This window comes from Vidua chalybeata, chromosome Z, assembly GCF_026979565.1.
Source record: "Vidua chalybeata isolate OUT-0048 chromosome Z, bVidCha1 merged haplotype, whole genome shotgun sequence".
NCBI classification, from domain to species: Eukaryota; Metazoa; Chordata; class Aves; order Passeriformes; family Viduidae; genus Vidua; species Vidua chalybeata.
The window spans coordinates 24,283,361-24,302,618 of NC_071570.1; the positions used below are offsets into that span (position 1 = coordinate 24,283,361).

The 19,258-nt window shown below is 43.1% G+C and overlaps 1 protein-coding gene across 1 annotated transcript in view; it reads right to left on the minus strand.

Annotated features, from left to right (window-relative positions):
• The window catches only part of DMRT1 (doublesex and mab-3 related transcription factor 1), a 58,308-nt gene that overhangs the window by 22,942 nt on the left and 16,108 nt on the right, over window positions 1-19,258 (minus strand). The window contains exons 3-4 of the mRNA XM_053932804.1: window positions 10,924-11,207; window positions 2,610-2,772 (exon numbers count right to left, since the gene is read on the minus strand). Coding sequence (XP_053788779.1) covers window positions 2,610-2,772; window positions 10,924-11,207 — 447 coding nt within the window. The remainder of the gene's footprint in view (window positions 1-2,609; window positions 2,773-10,923; window positions 11,208-19,258) is intronic.

The following is a 19,258-nucleotide window of genomic DNA, read 5'->3' on the forward strand; positions in this document are numbered from 1 at the left end:
ACTGATTTGCTGCAGGAGTTTAGTTGAAGTTTTACAGTCTACATTATATAACAAATTAAATTAGATGATCCTAATGTTCGCTTCTGGATCTAAAATCCATCAATATATATTTTTAAAAAGAAAGGAAAACTCTGAGCATGATTAGTACTTCAAATGTACAAAAGGAATGAATAAAGTATGATTTGCTTTTTTGAAAATGCACTAGAGTTGTCTTCAGAAAGTAGCAACCACTAACCACTAACCCAGAAACATGTCACTTAGGCTTCATAACAAAGGGGTCAGGCAGTGGACAGAAAACTCAGCCCAACAATTCACAGAGAAATACTTAAAAATGTATCTTTTGTAGGAGACAGCAACTGCAACATGTGCAGTCAATACTTTGGGGAAATGACCCACCTCTCTAATACACAGGATCCACCCAGTACTCACACAGGTCACAAAAAGAGGCAACAAACCTCTAACCGTCTCAGGTCCGTGAAAAGCACCAGAAGAAAAATGTCACGGAAGAGTAAATCATGTATTTCCTGAGGATATTCTTTTGTCTGTGGACAGAAAAAGTACAAACATCTCCTCCAAGAATATGCCTAAGAAAAAAGAAGATGCTTCTAAGAAGCCTGTTGGCTATGATCCTGCTCACAGGTTCAAATTTCTTCCAAAAACATTGGTGCCTCTTTCACCCACTAGTTCTCTGCTATAGAAAAACACTTCTTCAGAGTCTGGAAAATGCTGTTTGATCTCAGTAAATTACATCTCACTGCTTGTCAGTTTCTGATTGATGGTGCAACTTAGGGAACAATATCTGTATGTGGAATAGTGTCTGGAGAAGCAGTCAGGGATTATTGAAAATACAGTATTTATGCAGTTTAAAAATCAGTAGAACATTACGTGTAATTTTTTTCTAGAGTGATGAAAAATTACTGAAGTGCATTTGGGAACAAAGGGTATAAGTTGTTTTGTCTATTTTTAAAAAGACTTGGCTGGTAAGACCTCTTAGTGAGTTAGTAGTGATGGATGCAATAAAAAGTGTCAACCGCAGTTGAGCATAAAACCAACTGCTTCTCCAACCAATGGGCAGAAAGGAAGACGTCACTGTTCAGTGGTGGTCAGAAAAGAGGGAATAAAATAAAGTTGAAGAAAAGAGAAGGAAAATGAACCAAGGATCACTGATTTCTCTAAGCCATTTAAAACTACTGGAGAAGGAGGAAAAGTCTAAGGTTTCATCACACCATATGTTGCTTCTTCCTCTATCTAACATGCCACAGTTAGTTGGAAGACTTTGAGAAACAGCCACTATGAAAGAACAGCTACCTCTTCAACAGAAATTATTCTGAAGTTAGTGAATACAAGGGCTCAGTGCTGATTTATACAAGCCACAGGTATGACTTTATACACTCTTCACCTTCCAAAACATCACTTGAATCCTTAAGGTTCTGTCATGACAGAACCACTGCACACAACTGAAACAGACCCCAGGACTTCAGACACAGAAAGACCATGAATGAGAACAATTATGGGACCTACACCACATACATCCTCCACCAGACAGAAAGAGGAGAAGACTAATTTCAATGTAGAAGGGAAGAGAAGCAAATGAGGATGGGTGCTGTTATCAGTGCTATGACTCAGTGAAATAAAAAAACAAAACAAAAACGGCCCACTAAAACTTGGCAGGTGTAAAGTGAATGAAAAAAAATACTTCCCACAGACCATACAAAATTAAGCTGCCGAGTTCACTAAGTGTTACAGAGAAATAAAATGTGTGAAAAGCTTATTATCTTGGCTCAGGATACCTGTGAATGCTGGAGAGTGTCAAGATTTTGTTCTCTGTTTCTCTTATTTCTCCAGCATCAGTTACTGACCTGATTCAGTGATGGAGAGGCAGCTCAGTGGAGTTGGATTACTCCAGCAGAGCCATGTTAACACCTGTGTTAGCACTGTCTGCTACAGGAGTAAGGGAACAAGGAAGCATGAGAAACACTGTCAAAACCACAGGGTAAATTCACCAGCGCTGGAAATTACTGCAGATTACAGTAATCCTTAGGAGAGCCTGAAACACAATATGGAAAGAAAGATTTATCTGCAGTAGTTTTAAACGAAGTAACATGGTATGATGAGTTTGGAAAAAAAAAAAAAAGAAGAAAGTCTGCAAAGGGCTTCATTATATGGTTGGGATGCAGAAGTAGCTGCCACATGTGGCTCAGAAAGGATGGCAAAGGCTCAGTGGGAGGCCTGTGAAAAAAATCACAGCATTTCTGAGAAGAAAGGTAATTCTGAGGTTGGAGCAGAGATTCTTATTTACTCCTGTGAGGGAGCCAGGTGATAAGCACCAAAGACAGCACCTCAAGTGCTGTACAACTTAAGAGACATACATAAGTACAGAAAGTACAACTGATTGGACTCCTGAACAATGAGGCTTCTAAAGTGCAAGACTGCATGACTGTACATCATCAGCCTTACTTTGCCACCGCATTACAAGCCTTCCAGAAGTCAGCCACTATCTTTAAAACAGCTGCTTGATGATGCTTAGCTTCCTTCCCAGCAGCAACACACACCTCCTGAGTGCAGGTCCAAGGCCAGCTGGTGCCACGCACCCCAGTGGGCGCACTCACCTCTTGCTTTTGACTCTGAGGAGGAGGGGATGTCCTCCGAGGTCAGAATTTGGGGGAGGCACACGGGAGTGCCAACCCCCTGTCCCAGGTAGGAAGCAGGTGGGTAGTAGGAACACACGCGGTACTGGGAGCTGACGGCGTGGTGTCTCTCCATGCCCTTCACCTGTCAGGAGAGAGAAATGCAACAGCAGCTTGTGAAAGCAAAGCCCCAATGCCATGGGGGCACCCTGCTATCCCTCCTCCCCACCCCTCCATGGCTTTGAAGGAGGTCACAGTGGGTGCATGGGAAGTAAAATTCTGACATGATGGCATTGGGTTTTTGATTTGGTGGTTTCACAGTCTGCCCACATTGACCAGCTACAGGTGGTGTGATGTGAGATGTGACCCAGCAGCAGCAGCAGCAGCAGCAGCAGCAGACCTATGGCTGTTTTACCTTACTGTGGATGGAGATGCATCTGGCACACAAACAAGTACCCTTCACTGCAAGCAGCTTCCTGCCAAGTCCCCAGCTTATGGCACATTCAATTGTATACACCTGGCCAGCGTCAGAGGTGAAGTGTCCATCCAGCTTCTACACCTTCCCAAAGAATAACCCAAGTCAGACTGCTGGTAACTGCTCTGCCAGGGACTTACTCGGTGGCTAAGGAGGACAGTCCTATCGACTGACTCTAACAGGATATGCTCCATGGTGTGGAGCAGTGACACACCCAAACAGCACACTGTTTTTCTTACAATACCATAAGATGGGAAAAATATTTTCCTGAGTTACTGAAAAAAAGCAAGTTGTGTTTAGACTACACAAGAAGCTGTTTGTGAAGCCACAACTGGATACCAGCCAGCAGGTCTGCCGTGTCAGCACAACATTAATCGGATATCCCTTTTCCCTTCCACAGATTGCAGCAAAGTGGCAACACTCACAAATCAAAGTTTATCCTACTCCAATGCCCTGATATCATCCAAACTGATCTCCTCAAAGAAGTGGTAATGCTTTCTTAAATTTGTGTTTTATTAAAGAACTAACAACTTACTATTATTTGTTACAAAGCCCTGCAATGCAACATGGCCTCTGCGCTCCAAAAATGCTGCCAAAACAAGATTAACCATCTCAACGGGAAAGATAAGACTTGCTGGTTTCTCTAAGTATGCTGGGAAGTGAATGACTGAAAGACAGAAAGCATCTGGGCAGAGACAAACTGTCAGAGTTTTGTACCAGTTATGACAGTAGCAGTGCCAACAATAATTCACATCCAGCTATGCCACTACACAATGTCTGCAAGCAGACGTGCCTGACAGCCTTTTCAGCTATGTCCCACCTCCGCCCTGCCCACTCCATTGTGGCTCCCTTGGCTCCCTGGAGCCCCGCCCCTCAGCCCTTCCCAGGCCGCAAATCTCATCAGAGCCAGGGAGCAGGGGAGACTGGGCATGCACCTGCTGTCCCACACGGCTGCCCCATGCCAGTACACCTACAGGGTCTGGTCCTGGCAGGAGGAGCCACCAGCACCTCCCAGAATCACTCCACAATGCAGTCACCCCTTGTTTTCCAAGGGGAATTCCCTGTAAGAATTCCATATTCATTTTCATATGCCTAGCTGCAAATAATGTGGCCCAAGCCACATAAAATCCTGTTGGTGCTCTCTGAGGCATGTTTTCAGTGCGATTAGGTGCACAGAGAGAATGGTGGCTGTTCATAGGAAGCAAAGTGCACTTCTGCCTGATTTCTGACAGCAGCATAGTTGCATATACTTGCACATGTATTGAGGGACTTGCTTTTAGCCTGTGAAAGTGAAGAGTTTCTCGCCTACAAATTAAAGCAATACTTTTTTGTTTTTCTACCTTCACACGCAGAAAAGATCAACACACACTGAAGTTTCATCCAGAGTAAATAGTAAATTGCCCCTCAAAAATTTAATGAGCCATCCTGAGGAAGTCTGAACTCAACCACTGACATTGCTTCTCCTCTTCTCACAAAGGGCCCACTCCTTTTTTGGAAACAAGACTCCCCCAACAAAACATTGCCTCTGTGCAATACAAATTGCCCAAAAGTGCAGTGCTAAAGACATTTTTAATCTGCACATCTGCAAAGCTCAACAGTCCTGGAAGTACCAGGAAAAAAAAAGTTAGCCAACTATTCTCTGTCTGCTGTGTTGCATATAGTTTTCCGTCCCTTGGTGGAGCAGGACAGCATCCACAGACCTCACATCTCCACATCTCCCTTGTGCAAGGCCATGTGTGCACACATACAACCAAGAAAAGGCTGCCTACAAGAGACAAATTATTTCAGCTGTAGCAAAATGGAGGGATCACTCCCCAGCACTAACTCGATCATGCACACATTTCCCCTCCCTGTAGAGTGGATGCAGTGATCCACCTCCTTTCACGACTGTTTTTAGAATAGGTTGGAACAGGGTTTAGGTTTAGGTTTAAAATGGGGTTTTCTCCATTCCTTAAAAAACAATTCACCTAAAATCCCTAGATGCAATAAATTATTACTACTATTATTATTAGTGTGTGGTAGCTGGCTAGCAAGAGACATGTTTTATAATCTTATTACCCATACCCTGTCTATGAACCAGAGTTCAACCGAAAGCCAGAGGCTTGGCTCTGCAAAGAATATGCTGTGTATTAACCATTGAAGAAAATCCAAAAGCTTTTGGTTTTCCTTTATTAAACTATTTAGAATCTACAGCACAGTAAATCTGAACCATAAGGTTTCCTTTTTATAGTGCTTAGCAATCCTATTTTACAGTAACAATAAAAAACCAACCTGTTGTAAAAATTCTTGACCTTAGCGCTGCATTAAAAAGGGGACTTAGAAGACCACTACCTCATGAGAAGGGACATTTGGTCTGTTTAACTCCTGCAGCTCTGTGGAATCCTTGCAGGTTTTTGGGTTTCAAAAAGGGAGATCAAGACAGCCTTGGGGAGGCCCTTGAATATTCAGATTATTTTCAGCCTTGGCAGTTCAGTTTTCCAAATGCTATAGTCAGGTACCAGGTTTGGGATCCTGTGCTAGGTCTGTCCAGGGGGAATGCTGGGGTCATGCACGGATCACACGAGGATAATACATGGCCTTCTGGTGTCTCCTGCCTCCCTTGCCTCTTCTACCCCTACAACAAAGCTGAGATAGCATGAGCTGGAACAGTCCAACAAACCACTCTGGTTTGTATCACTGCAGGCTACTTGCCAAGAGAACAAGGCATATTTTAGGTGAGCAAGAGCTATGGAAAGCAAAGGCATGCATTAGTCTTTGCAGAGGGCATTCTGAGCTCCTAAGTTGCTTCCCTTCCAGCCACACAGTGCTTGTGCTCTGCTCCACCTGCAGGATTCACCAAGTACCTCACAGACTTTAGTGGGAGACACATATCATCAGAGCAGCAGCTGGCCTATGCAACATTTACAGGTTCCCCTAAATTGTACAACACAGCACACACTCAGTAATGTTTTAAAAGATGTACTGCAAGCAATGTTGAGATGCTTAGAATTCATGAACAAATAAATATGGCCTGATTGGAAGGCCACGAGTGAATTGGAAATTCTTTCCCTGTACATTGAAAAGCCACTGTGAGGAACTGAGAGGCAGCTACAGTTTGCATTTGCAGAGATAAGTCAGAAACAAAACTGAGCAAAATGGTCAGTGCAGCCCTCCAGCTATGTTCAACAGTGACAGCATACGACAGCATACATAGCAAAATCCAGGGAAATCATAAGGAAAATGCTCTTGCATCAGACTATTCCTGTAAAAAGCCTTTCTCAACAGCTGGTGGAAGAGCACATCAAGCCCAGTGCCTCTTCCCAAGCTTCTGGCAGCATCTGCACAACCTCTACATATCTTCTTCATGGAAAAAGAGCTGAGGAGAGAAGGTGGCCAAACCAGAAACAGGAAGGTGTCAAAGCAAGCACCTAGGTAAGCCTCAGAGGTTAGAGAATGATTCTGCCCTTCCTAGATATTTGTTTCGCCAAAACATCACCTGTGTAATTCTTTTATTTGCAGAAGCTGCCAGACACAATCTCTTTGTGAGCCTGCCAGTGTTATCTTCACATTTTGCAGCTGATCCCAACTATGGGGCTTGTTTCCAAGAAAGACAAACAGGAGGAGGTCATGGATGCTATTCCTGGGTGACAAGAGCTGCAAAAATTTATAAGCAGGAGATCAAAGTGCAATCTTTCAGCTCTGCCACTGGTGTGCCACATGATCTTGGCCAAATCACTTTACCCAGGATTACATCCTTTTATTTCACCTCTGACTCAGCAACAAACTTACCAAACTCAGTAATTATGGAAACACCAGAGAAACTTGAAAGCTTAACATAGGCTCCTCCTTCTGTCTTGATCTTAAAGTCAATTTTAGTGGGCATAAAACTGCATTTGTGTCATTGCTTGCACACAACAGAATTCACAGGTTTGTTTTTGGCATGGGCAAGAAGGCAGCCACTGGGCAATGACATGGAAATTCAGGCATCAGTAATCTCCCCTCTGTCATCTGTGAGCTGTGTGACTTTGGCAAGTTACCTGCCTCAGTTTCTGCAGTTATAAACCAGGTTTGCTGCTACTCTCCCACCTTGCAATATTACTGCTCACGTGCTGACCCCTCACAACTACTGTTGCACTCATACTGCCCAAGGTGTTTCATTCCTAAAACCAGCTAAGCATGTTTTCCAGAAAAAAAGAAAAAATGAGTCTATGATGCCCTGCCTTGACTTACTTTGATTCTAGCACAGAAAATATAAGACACATCTATATCTGTCCCTCCTTGATAGACAAACTTAATTAACCTTTGCTATTCTGTTCCAACTTATTCTTTTAGACAAAGGCAGTGACCCATAAACAATATGTTACCATCAGAATCTCAAATGCAGTGACACCTAGAGATATAGCCCTATCAGCAGTATTGGAAAATAAACCACTTAGATTAGCTCCTCCAAGAAATATGGATTGTATTCATGTCACACATGAGCTGTCAGAAACATTAGGATACTTTTAGCATAAATCTGTAGTGTGAAGGGTATGGTATGAATACAGTATATAATTCACTGCTTACACATAAAACTAGGACTGTCTTGGGTGACTTGCACAATGTGTATATATTTACACACACATTTTACACTGATTTCTGGAGAGGAAGACTGCAACTTTTATAAGACAGACAGGCTTTTTGGAGGAAAAACTGGGCCAGAAAGCAGAAGCAGATGGAAGAAGTTGAAAAGAGACATCTTTTTTTTACCAGCAAGTGGCTATTCTTCAACCTCCTAGCTGTCCTGTCACAGCCACATTCTTCTGGATTTAGTAAAAGTGAATTTTTCCAAGTTTGGTACTTCTAAGAAATCCTTAAAAAACAATTTCCTACATCAGCAATACTAAATACTTTACAGATGGTAAATGTAAATCCCACATTATAAAGTAAGTAAAAATTTCTTGGTTTCTTTCAAGTTATTTTTGCTTTAAACTGGTGTAAGGAAAGAACAAAAAAGCTGAGGTTCTGAAAGTGAGAATACTAGTTTGCCAAGAACGGAACAAAAGGAAAAGGAAAAGGAAAAGGAAAAGGAAAAGGAAAAGGAAAGGAAAGGAAAAGGAAAAAGAAAAAGAAAAAGGGAAAGGGAAAGGGAAAGGAAAAGGAAAGATGGAAGTTCTGAAATGTGTCCAAAACATCCAAACCAGCCTTAACCTTTCCCAGGAGCAGGATCCCTGGAGTTACCAGAATACCAAAGAAAAAGCAGCCACTGGTCCCGAGGTGGGGACATATTCTGCATCTTGCCAATTTTAATGGTTTAGCTGAATGAGCCAGAAGTTTTAACATTTTTGGGGGGGATGATACTGACTCTCAGTGAGTCCAGATTAGACTTGTGCTGTGGATCCCATGCCAGCAGTTTGTCAGCTTTGAAAATCAAGTCTGATTAGATTCAGATGTGTCTAACAAGGCTTTACTTTTGCTGTGATAGAAAAGGCTGCAATCACCCCATATTCTCCCATTGCAGTGAGACCAGTTTTAGAAGCACCAACTTTCAAGTACACCAACCCACTCTGACATGCAGTATGTTGGTAAACTGATTTTACTATTAATTGGATGGAATGCACACAAATTCCCATTGTAATAAGCAATTACAAGAGCTTCAAGGGAGACTCCAGATGCCCACACAGGACTGGAGGGAAAGGAGAGGTGCAGTAACCATCATATCTGCTACATTTCCTACCAACCTAGGCTTGTCTCTTCCTCAGGTGCAACACCAGACATTTGTGATTATCTACCCTAGAGCTGGAAGGAGCAGCAGAATATAAATGACCAAAGGAGCCTTAACCAAAACAATAATCTTCATTACACTTATCAAATCATGATGGATACAACTTCTGGTGTGACTGTATATAGATGAGGAAAACCTACAGAGAAATACATAAAATATTTGCACCTTTATGAATCCACTCGAGCATGCCAGCCTCTGCAAAGAACAAAGACTAATGAAATCTGACATTAATCTACATTAAAGATTCAGTGATTCAGTTTATTTGCCAATGCTCAATGATGCATTAATCCTCATCTCATCCCACACACACTCACATGTTTCCTCCCTGGCTATTCTCTCTTGCTCCCTAAATTCTGAAACAGCAGACAGCTGGGCTGCTCAAGGCTTTGTCTGTGTCCATAAGTTAAATATGCAATTCTCCCTGTGTGGTTGAAGTTAATCTAGGATCTGTGAGCCTTCACCAAGTGAGCCTGGAAAAGCCTGATGTCTTGTCTACCCAGCTTGAACTAGAATACCTTTCAGTGAGCACAGTAGTGACTTCTACCATAAAAGAAACCCTCCTGTGAGCTCACACCTTAGCAAGCTGCCCTAATTTGGTTACAGCAGGCACTGCCCAGCTGTGATTCTGGCGTAGAAACAAAGATCAGAAACTTTGATCAAAAGAGTTAACAGCAATACAAGTTAGAAAAGAAGATGCACTTCTACTGGAGTCTGGTTTAAGAAAGCCTATACATGTAAAAAATAAATTCAGTCAGTACAAGCAGCCCAGCAGAAGTTGCTGTGTAGGTAACAGCTACGTGTTTCCTCTGAGGAGGATAAGCATGCACAGGTTTGCCAGCAAAATCCTGTAACTCGTCTTGACTAATTTTCCCTTTGGCCTGGTGATTGAATTCATCAGCTGGACAGGATGCCATCAACTGGAAAGGTATACCTTCATGTATCAACTGAGAGAAGAAAGTTCTCATGGCATGAGCTTGCACCACAGAAGGAAGGGAGATAGCTTTTTATCCCATACAGCAGTACTCACGGCAGAAAAAGGGATGTGGAATAGTAATAAATGCTACAGTAATTGTAATCACCCTGGCATTAGTTTCAGCTCCTCGGTATCAGAAACTAAAACGCCCTTTCAGAGCTGGTCCCTGTGCCAGAGACTTGGCTAGAGAAACTCCCTGTCAGCAAACAGGATGACCTATCTGTTCACTTACACAAGGAGGTTTTGGTGGACATTTCATTGTTGAGTGGTTTCACAACACAGCCTTTGCAGAAACAGCCTGCCCTGTCTTGATTCTCTACAGAAGAGGTCTGCCCTCTCCTATCCTTACACAAGGGACACAGGCATATACAGACGCAGAGGGTACAGCCTTACCAGTTCAGTCTCAGACAGAAAAAGCATCTTGGCAGTCCAAAACCAAACATTCCCAGAGTCACTGAAATGTTCCCACTTTGCCAAGAATTCCCCATCTTGGTAGATTTTCTCTTTTTCCAGTTTCTGACTGGTATTGAGTTGGAGGCTACAATTATCAAATCCTAGAGTGAGAGGGCTTGATTTGCTTTATATCCTAACAAAGTATACAGAGCTCTGGTCTGAACCTCTCAGGTACTGCCTGTAATCTGAACTGCAAGAGTAAAAATCACAAGCTCTGGAGCTGCAATTGCTAGAACACACAATTAGTAATATGCCACGTCACATTCAACTGACTGCAACCAAACCGCTGCACAACAGGATGGTCTCCCGGGTCACCTTGGCACCTTGGATGTGAAACATAGAAAAAAATCCATGCTTCTGAACAACAAAGCCTCCCAGAAATTTCACCTTAGGCTCTCCGGATGTTATGTTGGGCAATTGAATTGGACTCTTTTTTTCTGGAAAACAATTCATAATCTACTGTCACATAATACAGAAGATAAAATCAAGTTAGTGCCCTTTGCGCTTGTGGCAATTTATCCATACCATTATCACTGTCCAACTATGTGATTATTTTTGTTACGCTGCATTGCAACCACCCATTTTGTCTAATTTTCTCAAAATGGGTCCTGGCGTTTGCACTGCCATGAAACCAGCAAAGAGGAGATCATACCTGCCACTGTTTTCCTGACTGGCTCGGCATGTATGTCGCTGGGAGACTTCGAAGGCTGTTCTTCATGGCTGACCCTACAATTCTACCCCCTGTCTCACTTGAGGAAGGCTCACTGGCCACTGCCATCTGGTACTGGGAGTAGTTGTACAGGTTGTTGTAACAAGGATACAGAGACGGCTGGTAAAAACTGCTGTAGTAGGCGGAGTCCACAACCAACTCAGACGTGCTCTCCAAGTGCCCTCTACTGGGGATGGAAGGGATGTCCTGAATGAGCATCCGTCCCTCTGGAAAAGAAAAAAAAGACCATTATCTTTCACCTTCTAATGAGCTACTACTCCTACCAAAGGCTGGACAGAGTGGTAAGTAAGAAGAAGTAGGAGCTGAAAGCTAAACACCGCTGAGAGTTCAGTGGAAACTCAAATGGACCAATAACTACTCACAGTCCAAGACTGCCACCTACACACACCACAGACTGCAGAACAGCAGACAAAACCAACTGCAGGTTAAGACAATACTCTGAATCCTCAATCAGTATCAATCGATGGGGATAATGATTTACATCACCTAACTTTGCAGTCTCCTAATACTTTTTAACCTGTAACAGTGTGCCAAGTCTCTTGTAACTCTCTAGAAGCAGAAAGGATCTAGCTACAGAATTACTCCTCCCAGCCAGTGTCTTGAAGGTGAGAGGACATCTTCTGAACATGCCTCTAGGAAGGGCAAACAGCCACAAGGCAAGAGAAGCTGTAGTGGGCAAAATACCACAGGAACAGCCAAGGTGTCCCAGAAACCCACACACTACCTATGGTCCTCAATCCTTGCTGAGCCATCTTATCCAAATTTAGCTCCCATACCTAGAGAATTACATCGCAGAACAAGATCCCCCACCACTAGCAAAAGAGATGGGGGAGAAAGGTACTGCTTGTGACTTGCTGCATCCACTCTGGACTGCCTCCAGATCACGGGTTAGCTGGCTGCACTCCCCACAGGCAAGGTCTGCCTCCCTGTCTTCCCTAAGATGGGGATGCTTCTCAGACAATGAGAAGCCATGATTTCCCACTCCACTGTCAACCAGGGCCTTGCAATATTTGCAAGCATGAAAAATAGAAGGTGCTTGTTGGTACTGTTGCACACTCAAGCTCTCTCTCATATGTGGTATCAGTTACACTGCCAAGCCAGACACAACAAAAAGCTGCCACAATCTTATATATACATTTACAATGGAAAAAAAATCAAACATCCACATCTCTCCATATCTGTAGCTCTGGCTCTAGTTTGTAGGTCTGTGACCCTGCCTTGTACCAGTTCTCTGTAAGGAACTCCTCTTCTCCCCATTATGCTGTCCAACTGTTTTGTAGAGAAGAAAAGAATGTGGTTTAAAGCACATGCATGAGCTCCTAAGAGTTACTGGTATGGACATGAAGCAGCATGGGCAACAAGCACATAGGAAATAATAGCCCTAAGAGACATTTCGGGCAGGCCTAGTTTGTTCTGGATCTTGCTCTTGGTGTACCTGCATCTTGGTTACTTACCTGTGGAAGGAATATGGTGGCATACCAGCCTCTCAGAGTCACGATAACAACATTCACAGTCCTGTGCATTAGCTGCATATTAGATCAAATAATGTTTCACCCACTACTGCTATTTACAATGCAATTGCGTTTCACTTCTTCAGCTATACTTACAGCTTTCTGCAATCATGGATCATCTCCTTCCAGGTCACTAAATTACACAGTGCCCCATTCAGTTCTTGCTGCCATTCTGTTGACATCAATGAACTATTTATTAGCAAAGACTGTTTTATGCCTCCTGCACCTAATTCTTCTGCAGAACCATGTGAGGTGGCCTTGTTTATCTGGAGTATTTCTCAAATTTGCACACAAAACAGAAGTACCTGCAATGCCACAGAAGACTTTTCAGAGTTTCTACACTTTCATTTTTATAATTTTAAAAATTATTATTCTGCTTCTGGGCAAGACTCTTAGATCCTTTTGCCTGCATCTGATGAAATCAGAACTCAGACCACAGACACAGTACAAGCTTGACTCCCCTTCCTAAATTTACCGCTCAAATAAAGCTGCATTCCAATTGCTCTGCTTTAAATGTTGCAAAATAGAAGCCAAAAGTAAAATCCTCCAACACATTCCTTGCTGGGATACAGATTTCACATGACAGAGACATGCAAGGCAGTCATCTGCTGAACTTCTCACAAGGCTATATTATGCTGCACAAATGCCCGATTTCTTCTAAAAATCTCTGCAGTGTCTTTCAATTTACAGTGCATCATTAGAAGGGCAACTACTCCCCACTAAAAATACTAGCACCAGGAAGATAAGGTCTCTCTACATCTACATGATCTGGATGAGGGGATCAAGATTATCCTCAGTCAATTCACAGACAACACGTAGTCAGGCAGGAGTGTTGAACTGCTGGAGGGCAGGAAGGCTCTGCAGAGGGATCTGGACAGGCTGGATCATGGGCTGAGGCCAGTGGTGTGAGGTTCAACAAGGCCCAGTGCTGGGTCCTGCCCTGGGGTCACAACAACCCCAGGCAGTGCCACAGGCTGGGGCAGAGTGGCTGCAGAGCTGCCCACAGGAGAAGGCCCTGGGGGTGCTGGTGACAGCAGCTGAACATGAGCCAGCAGTGCCCAGGTGGCCAAGAGGGCCAATGGCATCCTGGCCTGTACCAGCAATAGTGTGGCCAGCAGGAGCAGGGCAGGGATTGCCCCCTCTACTCAGCACTGGTGAGCCCACACCTTGAGTACTGTATTCAGCTGGGCCCCTCACTCCAAGAAAGACACTGAGGTGCTGGAGCATGTCCAGAGAAGGGCAATGGAGCAGGGGAAGGTTCTGGAACACCTGTCCTATGAGGAGTGACTGGAGTTGTTTAGGCTGGAGTAAAGGAGGCTCAGGGGGACCACATTGCTCTCTGCAACTACCTGAAAGTAGGTTGTAGCCAGGTGGGGTTTGGACTATTGTCCCCGCTACAAAGTGGCAGAATGACAGGAGACAGCCTCAAGCTGTGCCAATGAAGATTCAGGCTGAACATCAGAAAGAACTTTACGGAAAGGGTTGTTAAGCATTGGGATGGGCTGCCCAGGGGGGTGGTGGAATCACCATTCCTGGAGGGTGTCAAGGGATGACTGGATGTGACACTAAGTGCTATGGTCAAGTTGACAAGGTGGTGATAGGTTGAAGGCTGGACTCAATGACCTTAACAAGTCTTTTCCAATCTGTATGATTCTGTGATTCTTATTCTCTAATATACAGGAGAGATCAGTCACACTGGGTACCAGCAGCTAAAAGGAAGAGGGGGAGAAAGTAACATGTTTTGTTGCAACTTTTGGAAAGGTCTTATGCACTACACTTCCTAACATGGGACAAGATGGGCTAGGCTAGAACAGAAAACCTATAGCCATCCACCAAAATCACAACCATTCCTGATATTCCTGATGCTTCTGTGACATTCCAGCAGCTGTTAGTGCTACAGCTCCCTCCTGAAGAGCAGCACTGGCAATATTCTGCTGCATTAAGAAGGAGGAAAAAAAAAGCTTTTTCATCCTTCTTTTCCCTTTCTATCTTCTATCTGTGGTTTGGGCTACCATCATTTGGCACCAGCAGTGCAAAAGGTTTGACTTTTCCCACATTTTCCTTTATGAAGCTGCACAACACCCACCAGTAGTTCAGGGCTGTTACAAACCCACCAGAAGTGCTCTCTACTTTCTTTCGGCTGTTGCTCCATGCTCCAAGTCTTTACACTACCATCAGCTACTATCTCCAAAGCTGGCCTGCAGAGCTGGCTCATTCAGCCACTCAGGCACCCATATGCATAAAACCCCAAGCATCAGCAACCTGGAGCATTTTTCCCTTAAAAACCCAGAGTTATGAAATCCATGGTCCTTGTAACATCTCCAGCACACAACCATTCAGAGCTGCAGGGCCGCACTACAGAGATGTGCCCCAGCAGATTAACAACAAAAATGGGAGCAATGGGAGAGGCAAAAACTCAAATGAAGGGAAAGACACATCCAGCTCCTTTAAGAACTAGGACTCCTGTGACACCACAGGAAATACATCCAGAAGAGTTAGTTTTCCCTAAATCCCATGAGACACCATACTTCTAAATGTGGAAGGACAGATTTGCAGGAATCTGTAACTATCTAGCTGGGGTTCCTCTGGTTGGTCCGTGGCCCATACCTGTAGGGGTAGACTCCTACCTACTGGCTGAACCTTCCTACAGCCATGCCTCCAGCAACTCAACCTGGTAAGTCTTCTCCTCAAGGGAGGTTGTCAGCCTGTGACTGTTTTCTGCCAGCAAGAAGAGAACACCAAGGTTAAGAAAGCAGCTTTCAGCTGATTTCTTTCCTTCTTCCAAGTTCAACACAGCTGAATGTCTCTCCTGGCAAGAAGAGGGTCCTCCCCTGCCTTAGAGCCTGCAGCATTACAACACCTGCATATCAGGGTACAATCTTTGAGAGGAATTAAGCTCTCAAGAAGGTAATCTCTGCTTCACTGTCAAGCTTCCACTCTGCCTCTCCACCTGCACTTAAAAATATGAGATCTGCTGCAGGAGCTGGGCTTATGCCTTGGCTGTCTTCACTGTCTAGATGGAAAAAGTAGGAAGGGCTCCTGGGCCTTTCCCTTGCTATTACACACAAATTTAATATTTCGGAAGTTGCAAATACAACATGATCAAAAATGGGACTGAGCCTGTACAAGGAGGTACAGAAATTAGAATAACAGTAACAAAAAAAATAAAGTAGTTTAAATTCTCACTCAGATTTTGGAACACCAAGTCTACTATGTAGGGTCATCACAGGCTCTCCATCCATGAGCAACACTTTTGCAGCAAAGAAAACAGTACCTCTTCGTGCAGCTTGGATCTCTTAAGTTCTTTTCTATGTCTTTACCAAGTCCCAAAGAGAACTGATGCTACTTTTTTTGCACTATGTACACAGTATGAAATATGGCCCACTCTTTCATAGAAGATCAATATGATGCACAATAAATACTGGTATTGATCTTTCAGTGTTGTAGACGACTCTCTGACTCTATAGCATATTAATAGTAGTTAACCAGTAATTCATTTCAGGGTGGCTGGTATTTTCTTTTAAAGAAGGTGAGTACTAGGGGTCAGTTACATATATATGTCTTTTACATTCAGTAACCTATGATGGGCCCCTGCCTTTGCTTAGCAGAGCACAGTAAAAAACACTGGTCTGGTCCTTAGGTAATGTAAACCAGTCTCAGACCATTTACTTCAATAAAGCTATGGTGATTTACACAAATTACGGATATGCATGGCAAAATCAACACAAAGGCCAGTCTATAGATCATTTGGGAGAAGAAAGAGAAAGGCCAGGTAATTTACAGGAATTTCCATCATCATCTCTTTTTCACAGATGCAGATGTGTTTTTAAGGTTATATACTGAGAAGTATATATATATCAAATTCATGAAATTTGAAGGCTGCATAAAAACATGGAGTATTTTCTATTCCAACTGGTACTGTTAAGGGCCAGTTTTTTATCTTCTTATGTGCTGGCAATGGTAATTTAAGTGTGTGTGGGTAAGCCTTTGATATGAGGTCAAATGACATGGAGTCCATGCTATTAGACTTTCTTAGCATGTAAACCAGGGTGGTAGCACCAAAGTGCCTACTGGGAATGGTTACTGGACCACACAGAAATCTGGGTATTAGTCATCTTATTTGTAACAGATGCACACCAGTAACTGTTTTACAAATCAGGATAGCAGAGCCACATTTCCATGTCTGGGAGTATGCCATAGTACGGCTTGATTTAGTCACGTTGTGTTAGAGTGGATTAGTCTCCATCTGATTGGGCATTTCAGAAAAGGGATTTGTACATGCATTGTGGCAATTATGACATTTTCACTGCCCCCATTTACTGGCATGTGTTCTTATATAAACCAATAGTTCATGGTTTTTATTTTTGCTATGCCTACAGAGACTCTGCACATACATAGCTCTGCTGTTGAAAATACAGAACTGTGATTACTCAAGTAACTCAGTGGCTCAACAAGCAGGTAAGCACTGCCCAGTAAGCAAGCTCAACTACTGGTAAGTTTACATTTCCTGCAGTTTTCAACTTAAAGTGACTGTTTTCATCAGTTTTAATTCTTCCTGCAACCCAGCCTCCATAGCAGGGACAGCTACACCATTAGAACACACACAAAAAATTATTCAGTCAGGAAACACCTGCCTTCATACCTCAAAAGGATCTTTTATCTGCTAATTTCTCCTTGCTCAGTACATAAAGCATTGACACGCTCCTATTAGCTGGTTTAGCAATATTAAGTCTTGCAATGCATTAGTTTAGTTCAATTCGTATCTTGAGGCTGGACAGTAGCCTTGAACAAGGCCAGTGTGAAATCACTCCCTAACATCATAATCAGAAACTCTGGTACAATGTGTTTCTCCCACCAGACAATCATGACAGAGCTATTTCAGATGTCAAAGAAAGCTAGTACTATTACTTTCTGCTGAGAAACGCTGCCTCCCAAGGAACAAAACCCACATGCGTGTTCTGTCTTTGATAGGAGCATTTCTGTCCTCTTCCCATTAGAAGTTGTGGATTATCTTTGGTTCCAGCATTGAACTTTTAGCTTGATATAAAGTTAATGTGCTAGACAATGTTCATTTCAGGCAAGGCTGTGGGGCTGTGTAATTTTCTGCCACCCCCAAAAAAGGCCATTATCTGTAATTACCCATTACCATGCATAATTATTTCTTCTATTCTGGTCTATGGCCCCCAGGACTTCATGATGTTACAGCTCACTGCATTATCTTATCAAATTTGTTAAGGAAGCTTTTTTGACCTTTTGAGCACTTGTGACAGCATATACAAAAGCCGGCAGTAAACTGTCTAAGCATGTACCGTTGATTTATTATTTGTACCTTGAATAGTGATACCATACAGTGCCACCTTTTCTCTTTCTCCTCTTTCTTACCAGAGTCTATTTAATCTTCTTTTCACAGCTTTGTAACCTGCTGATCCCTGCTCTTTCACACGAAATCCATTTACTGTTCCTTCACTATGCAGAATACAAACCACCTCACCCCCCCATTCACAGCTTTGGTTAATGCAGTACAGGTTCTTGACAGACAAATTTGGTCTAGTATGACATTCACAGGGATTGTCCTTTATGGATACTAATGTGAAGGTGCAAAGAACCAAGATTTTGTCTTCATTACTCTCAAAGCTCCCAGAAAAGGACCAGGCAGTGATCAGCATCCTAGCACTACCTGCTTCACTGTGAACTTCACTGTGCTACAAGTCCACGTACCACATCCCTCTTCTTCCTAAGGGCACTAGAACTGGAGGTGACAGAGAAGCAGGGCACTCAAGAAAACAGGAGAAAACTGTTATCCTGACTTTTGTCTTTGCCTTAGTTCCCGTTTATCAATATACTCCAGAGAGTGCTTTATCTTAAAACCTCTCTTTTAGGTTCTTGTATGTACAAAACTCTCAACTCATATCCCTATCTGCAAAGACATATTGATGAAATTATGACTTAGGAAATTGTAGTACAAAAAAAGAGGTTTTGGTGCTTTTGAACTGTGTAGTTAAATAAACAAAATTCCCAGGAATCAGAAAATCTGAGACACCTTTCTAACATCATGACAAATAGAAGGAAACATTAAGGATCAGGTAATTACTTTGGACTAAAAGTGAACAGTATGAATTGCTGAAGCACAAGGTACGCAGAACCATGCCTTTCAAATCTGTCAGTGAAAGCCTTCTCCCTTTAAAAGAAAGAAGACTGAACCAGGAGACCCTGGACTCCTGGAGTAAAAGAGGTAAAAGTATCCCTGAATTCAAATGCTAAGAGGTACCTACTCAAGCCACTGCTGTGAAGATAAAACCCTTCTCTGTGTTTCTCCACAGTTTACAGATCTCTGGGCCTTCACTCTGTGCTGCGTCTCAGGCAGTGGGGAAGTGGAGACCATTCTGCAACCAAGGTGAGCCAGCAAACACAGGCAACAAGCAGGGTTGGCAAAGCAGGAGGGGAGATTGTGCTTGTACTCCTGTCCTGGAACCTGATTTCTGAGATGTACAGGCTCTTTTACTCTCATTCTCCTATTGAAAGCTGTATCTGTAGCACTCACAATTATTTTGACCGGAAAGCTTTTCAGAAAACTCTGCCTCTTCCTCCCTCCATCAATTGCAATGTTATGGCCCTATGTTGAGCTCAAAAATGAAATCTGGTGGTTCTTTTTCCTTTTTGTTCAGATTATCTTCCCAGACTGCCCTAGGTATGGAGCTGTGCTCTAATACCTGTTAGAGACAGAAAAATATCAAGTACCAGCCATA